Genomic DNA, 13,568 nt, shown 5'->3' with positions numbered 1-13,568 from the left:
TCCTACTGGTGTGTGAAATCGAGGTTGCTGGATTAAAAAAAACTGATTACTAGCATTGCTCCGGGCTATGAAACGCCCTGTCGAAAGACTTTCTCGAAATTTGTTCAGCTGGATCACGACCGGGCAAAGGGGAAGCTCAGACAGGATTTAACTGGGTGTTATTTCAACCGACGTGTGGACAAACATGGCACAGGATGCCTTTCTTACAGTAACCTGCCATTACATCACTCAAGTCAAAAGTGCTGGCGACAAGAAAATTATACGAGTGGCACACTGCTGCAGATTAGTAGAAGCCATCAATAAGATAAATGTGGAATTTGGGGTGACATCAAAAGTAGTTGCTTGTGTGCATGACAATGCTGCATACATGTGCAGGACAGTGCCAAACTGGCACTTTTTAATGGCGTGGCTAATGTGAGTTGTGCAGGGCACAACATTAACCTCTGCTGACCTCAGAGATGGCACCACTTGTGCAAGACGTCCAAACAAGGTGGAACACGGTCTATTACATGTTTGACCGTTTACTTGAACTAAGATTGCCTGTCATTGCTGTTTTGTCTAACCCCAAAAAAGTCTGATGCAGCAACGTTTGATCTTAGTGGTGACCAGTGCATCCCCTACTGCAGCCAATAGAGCTCTCCTGAGTGCAGAGAAAAAAAGTGCAAGTTCATTGTACCCGGTTGCAGCAGGGATAAAACGGAGACTTAACAAAGTATCTGATGAGGGGGGTTCACAATCCTCAACTGCTTTGCCAAGCTCAGCAGCACAGGCTTTACGTGAGAAACTGTTGCATAAGTTGTTGGTTCGGTTTCGTCTAGATCAACTGAACGAACCTAATGATCGGGTTATGCCACTGCTCGTTGCTTCCTATCTTGACCCCCGATTTTGGAATCTGGACTTTCTGTCATAACAGGCCAAAACCTATGTATCCGATGCAGTGTTTTCAGCTCTGAGCAAGAGAATGGATGACAATGACAAAGATGCTGGTACAAACAGAGGCAGCACAAACAACGCACATATCAAAAAGAAAACTAAAATTGAAGAGGCTCTTGAAATGTTAATTCGTGGATGTCTGCACACACAAACAACCCACATGAGTCTATGCCTCGAAAATCTCATTGGGCATCAGTGACAACCCCCCTGCTTTGGTGGAAAAACAATCAAACGTGCTTTCCCAACCTGGCATCCTTGGCACAGCACACTCTGAGTATTCCTGCAACTTCTGTGCCAAGTGAGCAAGTGTTCAGCAAAGCATGAATGGTAGTCAGCAAACTCTGTTCTTTGAAACCGGAAAATGTGGGTGCCTAGTCTCTCTCAATAAGAACAGAAAATAAACTCCAAAACACAGAGAACAGACTTTGTAAATATGTTGGATTTGTATGTAGTTAAATTGTTGTTTTTCATATTTTGGATTTTTTTTCAAACCCCGCTGCCAAGGTAAGACATACAATATTTATGTTTGATATTTAGTACGGAATCTAATTTTAATAGTATCATCATCTATATCAATACAGAAGTGTTAAGATTAAGAGTTGGTTAGAATATAATTAAATGTGTCCATAGGCTGTTTTTTCGTCATAAATAAAACAATGCATCGTACCCACTGCCCGTTTAAAAACTGCCATCGTCCCAGCCCAGCCTGATAGTTTACTAAAGTATCACTGTTAGTTCCAGATTATTTTTAGCTTAAACAAGGAGATAGTTTGACAGAAGTAATGCAGTTCCCGTTCCAGTGTGTGACGTGATTTGTTCTACATATGCATAGAAAGAGCGCTACAAGGAGCTGAAGGAGCTGGCTAGGAAGAAGGTGGCAACCATGTCCCAGCATTTTGAGAAGCTGCGGTGGGAGTTGAATGCAGATTTCGAGAAGCTGGAGTTTGATCAGAGGAGGAAGAAAGAAGTGGAGGTATAATGGTTGATAACAAAAATGAATTGGATATAAGCAACAATAGATTTGAATTCTAAATATGCTATTCAAGTTTTAATAATAATAATAATAATAATAATAATAATAATAATAATAATAATAATCATCTTCTTTATATAGCACAATAAAAAATATCGCAAAGGGCTAACAAAAGTGAAAACCAGAAAAAAAATAAAATAAATAAAACATACAAAATACATTCATGATGCATCAACATAATGAATACTGGTTTGTAGAGATGAGGGTGCAGGTCAGATAGAAGGCGAAATGTCTGCATTTCATGTCATAGTTCATAAAAGACATTTCACGTGGATTTATTTCAGCCAACAATCAATTCACAGATGTCTGCATGTTTGATTTTTTTGGTAGGGAAACATGAAACATACCCTGATGCAGATAGATGACTATACAAAAAGAGCAGAACAACTGGAAGAGTATATCAACACTTGCAAGTATGTGGACAATATTCAACCGGTTTTAATTTCTGTAAAATATAGGTGGTGTCACTTGGTTTACATCAAATTTGTGAGAAGAAAAGTAGGGTGGTGGAAGAATTCATTTAGTAGTTAATTGGAGTTGTATATCAAATATATAACAGTTTTAAGTTTGTGACTCAAAGCAGACAACAAGTGAGTGAAAACATTAAGTTATTGTTTTAGTATCACCTTAGTGTCTTAGTACGTTGTTGTATTTTAAGCAGTTGAATATGGTGGCAACCAACTTGCTCCTAAAGTGGTACCCAACAATTGGATTTGACGACCAATTTTGTGGGCCTAGGAGTGGGGTGTGACAAATCACTTTATATGCTGGTGGCCGTTTGGCCTCCTGCTTTCAAAACCTGGTGGCCAAGTGAGCTTTTATGGTGGCCAAGATTTTCAAATTTGGACAGTATGAGGAGAAATGTATATTTTGCACACACCTTACTTTTGCATGCTTTGTTTTCATGTAGTGGATGTTTTTTTTTTATTACTTTTAAATTGTGAGGGGAACTATATATAATTGATGTGCTAGGAAACTAATTACATAAAATCCAGGAGAACTATATAGATAAAATGCCATGAAATATAACTAGGAAAAACTACTGCCTGCCAGTGATGGTCACTAAATTTATTACAGGTCACAGCACAAAACGTCATCGTCATTCATCTGACATATGTCTTAAACAATGCACATAAATGTGGTTGTGGAATAAAAATAAGCCTTTGAGAAAGTTAAAAATAAAAAAGCGTATTTCTTTCACTTAGAAGGCTTATTTTTTTAATTAAGCAGAAAATTAAAGAAAATAGTTTTAACAATTTGTTTTTCAAAAGTATTTCTTATTTAACATTTGTATTTCACTTAATTTCAAATTCAAATATTTTGCACAATTGTTGTTTGCATAACTGAAAGCTACAGGTATATGTGTGAATTGAAGCATGTTGTACTGAAAAGGTAGGAGGGTGTGCAAACTTACATAAGATTATACTGACATACATGTACTAGGCTAAAGATAATATACATACAAAAAAATTACTTACTTGCTTTATGTTTTCATGTTAACGAACACACAATGCATAGTCAATCAGAATCACGGATGCAAAAGAAATCCTCCCTTCCAGGAGGAGTTAAAGGAGGGTGCATGGATTCAGACTTGCTTTGTTAACAAGCATGTGCTAAGACGGGGACTGCTGAATCATCCGATTGCCTGTGCCTTTAAAGGGTGTAGTCTTGAGGCGCACTAGAGGCACACTCATTCGCTATTGTTAGTGACAGTCAGCGTTTTTATCTACCTGTCACAGACCTTTTGCAGCCAGTCAAATTGACAGACGGCTTCAGAGTCTGCCCATCAACTAGCTTTTGAAACCGCCTCTGATGGGTATTTACAAATTTAATGGAAATGCTGTAGAACTATATACAGTACATAAAATGCCAGGAAATAGAAATATGAATTGATAGCCAGAAGATAACTAAATACAAATTCCAGGGAAGTGAACACATTTCTTTATTTTTCTGTCACTTTTGTTTTTGTCAGGTAACACAAAATCTGGTTCCTAAAAAACAAAACCAATGCAATATATCACAGATTTTACTTCTACTTAATTGACCTTATTATTTTTAATCGCCTATAAGCCGCCCTCTCAAACAAGTCCCAGCTTCTGACTTTCCTCCCCTCAAAACCTAAAAGCAAAAGCAAAACACTTTATTTCCCATCTAAGCTGAACATCAAACATAAAGTCAAACATACTGCTGCCCAGAGCGTGTTGCCACAGATCAGGGTTAAATTAGTGTATTTCAAGATATTTCACAATTTAAACATAGTATTTATTAAGGCAGAAAAAATACCATTGTCACGTAAATTGCTAATTTTCTCTACAAAGTTTCGGAAATATTTAAAGTCTTACTTGAAAAACATTTAAATTCAAAATTATTTTTTTTCTTGCCTTTTTGAAACATTGTTTTCACCCTCAGTGAATGATCAAACACAATGAAAACAATCTTTTTATCTTTAGCAGAAGTATTTTCAGTTTTTGCAGCTGGTGCCTTTTCGGTTGAAGACATTTTGAATAAGTCGTGCAGTTTTATGCAGTGTGTTCAATCATTAAGTGAATGGGAATCAACATTATTCTTTCATGTTATACAAAATATGTTATTTTCAAGGAAATCCTGAATTCTGTGATAGCCGTGAAAAAAAACAAACAGCCTTATCAATGGCCTGTAGGAGTTTAGCATTTTTAAAAGCTTTACTGTTATTTTGAATCCCCCTGTGTGGGCTTTAGGGCTGCACAGACACCTCCACACTCCCTTAGTCCCTTGTTGTCAATCTACTATCTGAAATTGAAAAGAAAATCTATTTGGTTTTGAAGGTTTTTTTAGATTCTTTACAGTTGGCAAAAGCCGTCTCTTCTGAACTGCAGACAAAGCAGAATTAATTTGGAATGATAATTTCCGCTGTTCTACCATGGCTGTTAATCGCTACTGTGGAAACAAAAGGAGGTTGGTAACACAAGTTCAACAGGATTGGTGACCAAAAGGGGTGGTGCAGATTCTGCCAGTTTTGAAGCAGAAAGCCTTTTATTATGCCAAAGTTCTGTTGAATGTACAGTAAATGTTTAGTCGCCAACGTGTCAGAGTTTTTACAGTAAAATCTACCAGCCATATTAAAATTCAAGGTCACATTTTGTGTCTTGATTTGACCCAACCCTACCTAGGAGCCATTGGCTCCTAAGCCAAAAAGTTTGCCTGGAACCCTGCAAAGTGTGAGCTTTCCATCATTAATCTGTTGCTATTGCATATGCAGTGGTGCACTGATAGAGCTGAGGAAGCAGGAGGAGAGTCTGGTGGAGGAGATGGAGACCTCCATGGTGCGCACAGCTGAGCTGAATGAGAAACTGGGTGGTGTGCTCGGAGAACTGCAGAATGCACGCATTGACCATCATGAGGGGCGCCGCCAGCAGATGAGAGATGAGTTGCTGGAGAGTATGAAGAGACATTATCCGGAAGCTGTGGTATAGTACCTGACTACATTGTCTTCTGGCACTTCTATACAGTGAAGCTAGGTGTATTTATTTGATCTTTATTTATTTTTTTTTAAGTGGGAGCCAAGTAAGCTGATAGGAAATGTGTGTGTTCCATTAAAATCTGCAAAATAACAGTTTTGGGGGCAACCCAACATTTTATTGAAAAAACTTCTATTCTTGGAATGTATATAGTCAGCACACTCATATACGACACTCAGATACATGTCAGTTGTGTTTGCTAATGAGACCAGCTACTGTAATGTAAAACAGTTAATCACTAAACTGGGTCGTTAATGGGGGGACTTCTGTATACTGCTACAAATGTATCGGATTTAAAAGTATTATTATTTATTTCTTAGCAGATGTCCTTATCCAGGGCGAATTACAGTTGTTATAAAATATCACAGTACAAAGTATCACATTACAGAATATCCCATTACAGATAAGAGCAGTTATAAAGTATAGGAAAATCAGTAGAAAATAATATCAAAATAAGGAATACGGTAAATAATTACATTTTAAGAGCGAGTTTGACCAAGAGCAGTTAAACTTATTGTAAAAACATTTGCTTAAAAGTATGTACTGTATTACAGTCCATGTGTCATCTCTTTTGGCAAGTGATATTTTCCGAATCATATCGGTCTGAATTAAAATACTACCTCTGTTAAATATAGTACTGTACCAACAAAACCAACTACAGTACATCAAAGCCTACTTCTTTTAAAACAGTCCAGCTACGTATTTTTGACATTATCTTTTTTGTGTGTTCCCTGAAAAAAACAGCCCAAAATGAATTAATCAGATATGCGTCACACTCTTAACTGTCACTGAAGTAAAAACTGTTTCGGGTCGGGTAGGTGAGTGCTCACTGTACAATGTTTACATCCAGATATAAACTCTTTTGTAAGACTGTGGTGATGCATCTAGAGCTGTGGATTACTGTAACATTGCAAGTAACACTTTAAAAACTATTATGCAGTTTAGCAATTAAATATATAAAATCATTGTTTTTTACCTTTTATTAGTGTTGATTTGTACCAGTTGGGGCTCAAAGCAAAATAAAAATAAAAAGTTGTTTAAATCCATAACCAGCAGAGTAACAACCAATCAAGAGAAAAACTACGCAGTACATTTTAATAAAACTCAAAACAATAACCTTGTGTTTCTAAAACGCAGATGTAAAAGAAATTTCCCTTTTTCATCCCTATCCAATAATTTTGTTTATAGTATGAAGTACTTTTATGCAATGCAACGTGTAAAAATGGTTCCACTGCTCCCTGCATCCTCTTTTAAAAAAAATAAAATAAATAAAAAATCAGTGGAGGTCCCGTGTAGTGTACCAGCAGAACAGGATTTTAGCTGTCAGAAGAGAGGGCAGACCAGCAAATGCTGTCGTTTACGTGAGGATCATCTAAAACATGACAATTTCAATAGAAGTTCCTGAGAATTATTGAGACATGAGTATTTTTTTGACTTGAGTGCTAAAAGAAAAATTTAGTAACTTTTAAACAGCAAAACTGTAAGTAGTTGTGATGTTGACAGCTACCCGCAGACACAGATTTTTACATAATGAACGGGGGGATTTTCAAATGAAATCGTTTGTCTATTTCTGGTACCGGTACCGTTATTTATACTGTGTACTGTTCTGCATGTTTATTAACTTTATTAATCTGAAACAGTTACACTGGAAAAATAATATAACTATATTGATGCAATAGGTAAAAAGTGGTTGAAAACGCAGATTTTGAGATGGTATGCTTTTTACAAATGCACATTTTTAAAGGCTAGCGTGACCTCTGGATTTCATTAAATGGTATGCAAATTAGTTGTGTTACCAGAGTATCCCATATGTTACTTTCTTTACTTTTTTTGGCGTATTACTTTAGAAAGTAATTGTCAAACATTGAAAGACATTGTAGCTCGCTCGATACAGTATTTGTAGTTCTAGCAGAACGCTCTTAATTTGCTCTGTTACTTTGAAGACTCCTGCACAGATCCAATCCCATCAGTAAATACTCACAGGGGGCGGGGGGAAAAGAGAGTCAGACCTGAGTGGAGGAGAGAAGCTCTGCGCTTAATTGAAAAAGTAACTGCCGATTCCAAATTTAATAAAAAAAGTTTTCCTTAGTTAAAACCCTTTACACAAAAACAATGCACTGGCTTGACTATCAATAGTTGTCAAATGATACGATTTATCTACTCAGCCTTACTCTTTTTACAATTAAATATTCCTATTTGCCATACATAATGGGCCTAAGACAAAACACAAATTTTACAAAAAAGAATGGTCAGTCTTTGTGAATTGTCCTTTCTTAACAATAAAAAACAAATTAAACTTTGCTGTAATTGTGTCATTGAGTAGAAAACAACAAAGTTAGCAAGTTGCAAAACAAATGAAACGTCCACTAGCCCTTCACCCAGTCATGGGTTTTGGAACTTTAGAACACAGCAGGTATGTTTTTTCAATCAGCAAGTGACAGGAGTTTGAATAATCAGGCTCCTGCTAAATCTGCTATGTGCCTGTTTAGTACATTTCACCCAAGACTTCAGGCTGGTTTGCAACTATTGCGACAGGTGCAACGCTTTAGTAAATTTACCCCTTATTGCTGATAATTTGGAAACCCAGGACTTGGTGCAGAGCTAGTGTGAGTTTGTAAACCTAAAATGTATGTCTGGAAAATATTGAGAATATGGAATAGCACGTATGTGCATATCTTAAATTGTAATTAATGCTAAAAAAAAGGAAACATTATGATACAAGTTTCTTCTTTTGCATCTTCAGTTTGGAAGATTATTTGACTTGTGCCATCCTATACATAAGAAGTACCAATTGGCGATTACCAAAGTCTTTGGCCGATACATGAATGCCATTGTTGTGACAACAGAGAAGACAGCTCGAGACTGCATTAGGTTCCTAAAGGATGAGAGAGCTGAACCAGAAACATTTCTAGCCCTTGATTATCTTGAGGTAATTCAAATACATTTTGACTTTATAGTTAATTTATATTATCTATAGACTTTCTGTTTGTCCTTGTTGCCTGTGCTATCAGATTTATTTGTAGTGATGAAGAATTAATTTAGAAAATGTTGAGGTAGAATTGTAATATTTTTATTGTCTAGTTTTAATAGAAGCATCTATAATGCAGTGCTCTCCCTTTTTATAAAGCTGTGGTCAGGAGCCAGAGGTATAAGACTGCTATTTGAGTTGCACCTTTATGACAAAAAATGAAGTGTTGATTGATTTATTACTAAGTTGGAGATGGTCACATGTATATAAACCTGCAGCTTTGGCAGGTAGAGTTGTGTTCAGAGGCGGAACGAGAGACGTGAGTCGTGAGGTACAGAAACTAATATCTAAAAACAATTGCTACCCGTGCTGGTTTTACACCAGCATGATACAAGTTTTGGTTTTGTCACTGCTATTTTGTTTATGCTTTGTTCAAACCTTTTTGTTTTGTTTTGTTTATTTATTTATTTATTAAATCTTCACATTTCACTCACCATTCTGTGTCCTTCATTTCCTGGCCTGGTGCCACCCCACGAGCCATTGAATCACACGGTATTACATTTTAAGTCCTGATTTTTAAGTAAACTTTTTTTTTTTTTAATTCCAGATAAAACCAATCAATGAAAGGCTGAGAGATATGAGAGGGGCCAAGATGGTCATTGATGTGGTGCAGTGCATCTCCCCTCAACTGAAGAAGGTTGTGCAGTTCGTTTGTGGCAATGGGCTAGTTTGTGAAACCCTGAAAGAAGCTCGACAAATTGCATTCGGAGGAACCGAAAGGTTTAAAGTGAGAGAACTGAAACAAGCATCTACTGGCTACATTGAAATGCGAAGCGTATCCTCGGATACCAAGGATATAAGCTATATCTGGAAGTTTTATTAACTATTTTTGGCACTAGCAAAGTTATCACTGGTCTCTTTTTTTTTGTTAATATTTTCTTTCTGTAATTGTTTTTATACTCTATTTGGGGATATGCTAATTCATATTACCTAATCCATTGCCAGTTTCATTCCAATGGCGAAATTCAACCAAAGATAAAGTAAAAAAAATGTTTTGATAAGGTTGCTCACACCACAAATAAACAAGTAAAAAAAAAAAAAAATTATTTAAAATCTTTGGTTCCCCTTCAAGTACGAAGTGTAACCATTAACAAATTGGTATTTACCTCCTAAAGACCTGAATAAAATATATCAAAGCTGCTCAAAGCTAGAGCCTGTGATGCAGTCATGCACACCCCAGAGGGCATAACATTACAGCGTTCGCAGGCCTCAGCAACATTTTTCCTTTTAAGAACTGACCTGACAGGAGGAGCCTGTCATATAACTACTTGTTGCTTTTGACTGCATAATTTTTCGCTAATTATTGTGTTTTACATAATTTAGTCAATCACTTAGTAATAGTTTTAAAAAAAATTCTTACTTGTATATTGTGCACTACAGCCTGTTGTTTGTTACGCCCCCAGTACCCCGTGTGAAGCCGGCGGCTTGAGTCACCCCTTCTTAGGGGTCAAGCAACGCAAGTCGGCTGACTTTGTGCACTCTCCCCAGGCTGCAATGGCTCAGGCTTCGGCCAAAATCACGAGACGGTTTGTATAATTAAAGTAATTGCTATTACTGTATTTTGTATATGAGAAATATTCTTTTCTCACTGTATTTTTCTGTAATTTCAGAGACTGCAGGCTTGTCTACAATGCATGCTGCAGCACATATGTAGTGAGAGCAGCTGCTAGGTTCCCTCAGTCTCGTGTGAGTACTGACTGAGTGGTTTTACCAGTAGCTTGCACAGGTGGGAATCCCTGTACAGTGCTACCCGCGGTAACTCCGAACTGGTGGACCCGTACCATACCGGTACCAAGGTCACCGACCTGCTCCATTCCCTCTGTACTGACCCTGTGCTAAAGTCACTGAGCCGGTACTAAACCGACCTGGTACTGTCCCAGTTCCAACCTGTTTCCGTTCAGGGCTTTCATCCCCGATCCGGTACCAAGCTAGTCTTGTTCTGGTCTTAAACAGCCCCGTTGCTGTCTTTTAGCAGAGACAGCACCTGTACAGTGTTACTGTACACTGTCTTGATACTTGCATAATGCCTGGGTTTTATACCTGCGAGACATGCAAGGCCAATCTGCCTGATGAGGACAAGCACGACAGATGCTCTTCTTGCCTGGGGCCAGAGCACGCAAAGGAGGTACTGGTGAACTACAGTTTCTGCAAGTTTTGTGCACGTTTCTCCAAGCGCACGCTGGAGAAACGTCTCTTGCACAGCTCTACAGAGTGCTCTTTGTCCATCCCTCCTGCACAGCGCTCTTTTCCTTTTTCCTCATCACCCTCTGTCAGAGAGGTAGCTACTTCCTCCACCCACGGCTCTGTGCCAAGGAAGAGCAGACGACGCACCCGGGTAAGTAACCCACGCAGAAAACGTTCGGCACCACCTGCCCTGCCTGTCACAGACTCTGAGCAACTTCAATAGATTTTGTTTAGGTTTCGGGTCTTTAAGAGGTAAATACCCATGCGTTAATGGTTACATTTCTATTTCAGGGAACATTATCACTCTTTTTACACACATAGTAGAATAAATGATGTGTTAGTTACAGGCATCGATCTGTGTTTTAGTAGATACATTTGTCATCGGAAAACTCAGTATTTGTGTTTGTTTTTTGTTTAGACAGTTGCCCTGGACGGGACTCTGTTCTCAAAGTCTGGAGTAATCTCTGGAGGCTCCAGTGATCTGCGCTACAAGGCCCGCCGATGGGACGAAAAAGAGATGGACAAACTGAAAGAGAAAAGAGATGAACTGGTGTCTGAGCTCAGAGTGAGTAGCATACCAACTGACGATTGTGTAATGAGGGTAGTCACACTAAAGCCACACTAGGTAAAAACACAACTAGATATTAAGAACTTGAATTTAAGAGTTTAAAATATATAATATATCTTTTCAGGCAGAATAAAGCTTTGAAAATAGCCCCATTATTGTATGCTGTTTGACAGAAGAATTTTTACTGTGTTTTAGGAGCTGATGAAAGTGAAAAGAAAGGAGGCAGATCTGAAACAGGTGCAGGCCCAGGCTCAGGGAGTGCAGACAAGGCTGAAATACTCTCAGAGCGAACTGGAAACAATAAAGAAGAAAAACCTTGCAAACTGCCTCCAGGTAACACGATATCTGTGGTTTACTGTTGAAACTGAACACATGTCCCAGTTTACAAACTACTCTGGACATCCAGGTTTCAGATCCAGTTTGTGTTGTGGAGGGCAGGGGGGGGGGGGGGGGGGGGGCGACATCAAGAACTTTATTACTTTGTTGTGGAGACGCGTCAGATTCTTTCTTTTGAAAACAATTATTCAAAGTGATAGAATTTCACCTTTTTGTTATATTTTCTTATAATCATTTTCACACATGTACCCCCCAGCCTGGAAATTTGATAGTCGCAGACAAACGTGTTGTCACCCTACACTTAATATAAGATAATTTAGGGAACATTAGCCACTGATTAGTAAAGAGCAAAATACACAATGTCAGGTAGTTTAACACTGGAACTGCCAAAACAGTCATTTTGACGGTTTTCACTTTTAAAATTTAAATTACTGTGTGAGTGTTAATTGTCTGTTCTTGACTTTTCCAAAATACATGTATTAAATATCCTGATGGCATTTGAAAGTCAGAATCTCAAAAATAAAAGTTTTATAAGCACTTTTACCTAGAACCGCCAAAAGCCGTCATTTTGACGGCTTATTACAATACATACCTTTACATTACGCTATTTTTTTTTATATGTATCCAAGCCTGTTGGTTATCTCAACTATATATGCTCACGTAGACAGCCAGACAGCATTTCTCCAAGGAATTAATAGGATTACAATAGATATTTAGATAACACATATCTAGACTTCAAGAGCAATATTCCACCCAAATACATGCTGCTGTAAACTACCCTGAGTTTACAGCAGTATGTATTTGAGTAGAATATTGCAAACAAAGCGAGATGAGAGTTTCCACCATCTGCACAAAACTTAATACTCTGTGAAAGCAATCGCTGGTGTCCAGTTGATGTATTTTACAGTGTACTGGACATGGCAGCCATCAATTCCTTCGTTTTGTACAAGGAATGCACCAGGGAAAATTTATCAGTAAGAGAGATTTCATCTTGATGCTAGCCATGGAGCTTTGGCTGAAACATTTCGATCAGAAAACTGCAAAGCGGCAAGGAAACGCAGCTCAATCTGGATACATTGTACAGCAAGTGACACACGCAACAGAAAACAATGCCAGATAACTAAATGCAATAAAACTTCTGATATCTGTGCCCATTGTGAAAGAGCAGTATGTGGTATATGCACATGGCAAGTTGATAAGCTGTATGGATTGTGCTAATATGGGAGCTACTTTGAAGTATGTTTCCTTGAATGCATATGCACGTTATACAATGGGAATTGAGTTATTTACTCTTTTGTTATTTTTTTTATAAATAATTACTTGATTTTTGCAATTTTGTATGTACCTATAAAATTTTCTTTTCAAATGTTTATTTTATTATAGTTTTTCATTTTTGAAGTCATGCGTTATATGTGGTAATGTGAGATAAAAGCCTTTTATGTTTATTTTTTCATTTCATGGGACACCTGCAAAGGTGGAAGGGGAACGGAGTGCTTGTGGGACTTGGGCGAGCGAGTGTTAGCAACAAAGTATAACAAACAGGACAGGTAGCCTACTGCTTGAAGGTCCACTAGCTGCTTGAGCGGTTGTGGCGAGTAGGGGACAACATGGATAGAGGAAATCCCCCCCCGTCCCCCGTCGGTGGAGGACCCGTCCCGGCAGCTTGTCTGGTGGTAGGGAGACCCGGCTACCCCGGGGGCGACAGAAAGGTACCCGGACCTGGAAAAGAAAAAGATCTAGACAGGTCCCGTCCGAAGAACCAACCTTCATCAGACGTGAGCTCCAAAGTGAGGGCCGGGCACCCGCTGGAAGCCCTCGGGACCTGGAGGAAAAGGGGTGAGGTTTAAGAGAAAGGCGTATAGATTAGAGCCTCTCTGAGGCTAAAGCGCACATGCTGCAAAAAAACAGATGTGGCCGGAGGTCCCCTCTGACCTTCGAGGAAACTGGGAGGCAGAGGAACCTGGGCGATGGAGCCAGGCCTGGCTGGGG

At 38.5% G+C, this 13,568-nt stretch overlaps 1 protein-coding gene across 3 annotated transcripts in view; it reads left to right on the top strand.

The window, feature by feature from the left end:
• The window catches only part of smc1b (structural maintenance of chromosomes 1B), a 73,643-nt gene that overhangs the window by 18,848 nt on the left and 41,227 nt on the right, over positions 1 to 13,568 (top strand). For 2 of the 3 annotated variants that reach the window (XM_041255289.1, XM_041255287.1), the window contains exons 7-13: positions 1,766 to 1,906; positions 2,297 to 2,379; positions 5,205 to 5,412; positions 8,207 to 8,392; positions 9,039 to 9,218; positions 11,094 to 11,240; positions 11,439 to 11,576. In XM_041255289.1, the coding sequence (XP_041111223.1) occupies positions 1,766 to 1,906; positions 2,297 to 2,379; positions 5,205 to 5,412; positions 8,207 to 8,392; positions 9,039 to 9,218; positions 11,094 to 11,240; positions 11,439 to 11,576 (1,083 nt within the window). The remainder of the gene's footprint in view (positions 1 to 1,765; positions 1,907 to 2,296; positions 2,380 to 5,204; positions 5,413 to 8,206; positions 8,393 to 9,038; positions 9,219 to 11,093; positions 11,241 to 11,438; positions 11,577 to 13,568) is intronic. The other variant, XM_041255288.1, reaches the window with a different exon arrangement.

This window comes from Polyodon spathula, chromosome 7 (genome assembly GCF_017654505.1).
Source record: "Polyodon spathula isolate WHYD16114869_AA chromosome 7, ASM1765450v1, whole genome shotgun sequence".
NCBI lineage: Eukaryota > Metazoa > Chordata > Actinopteri > Acipenseriformes > Polyodontidae > Polyodon > Polyodon spathula.
The sequence above is the reverse complement of the archived record's forward strand: the minus strand, read 5'-3'. Positions and strand labels throughout refer to the sequence as shown.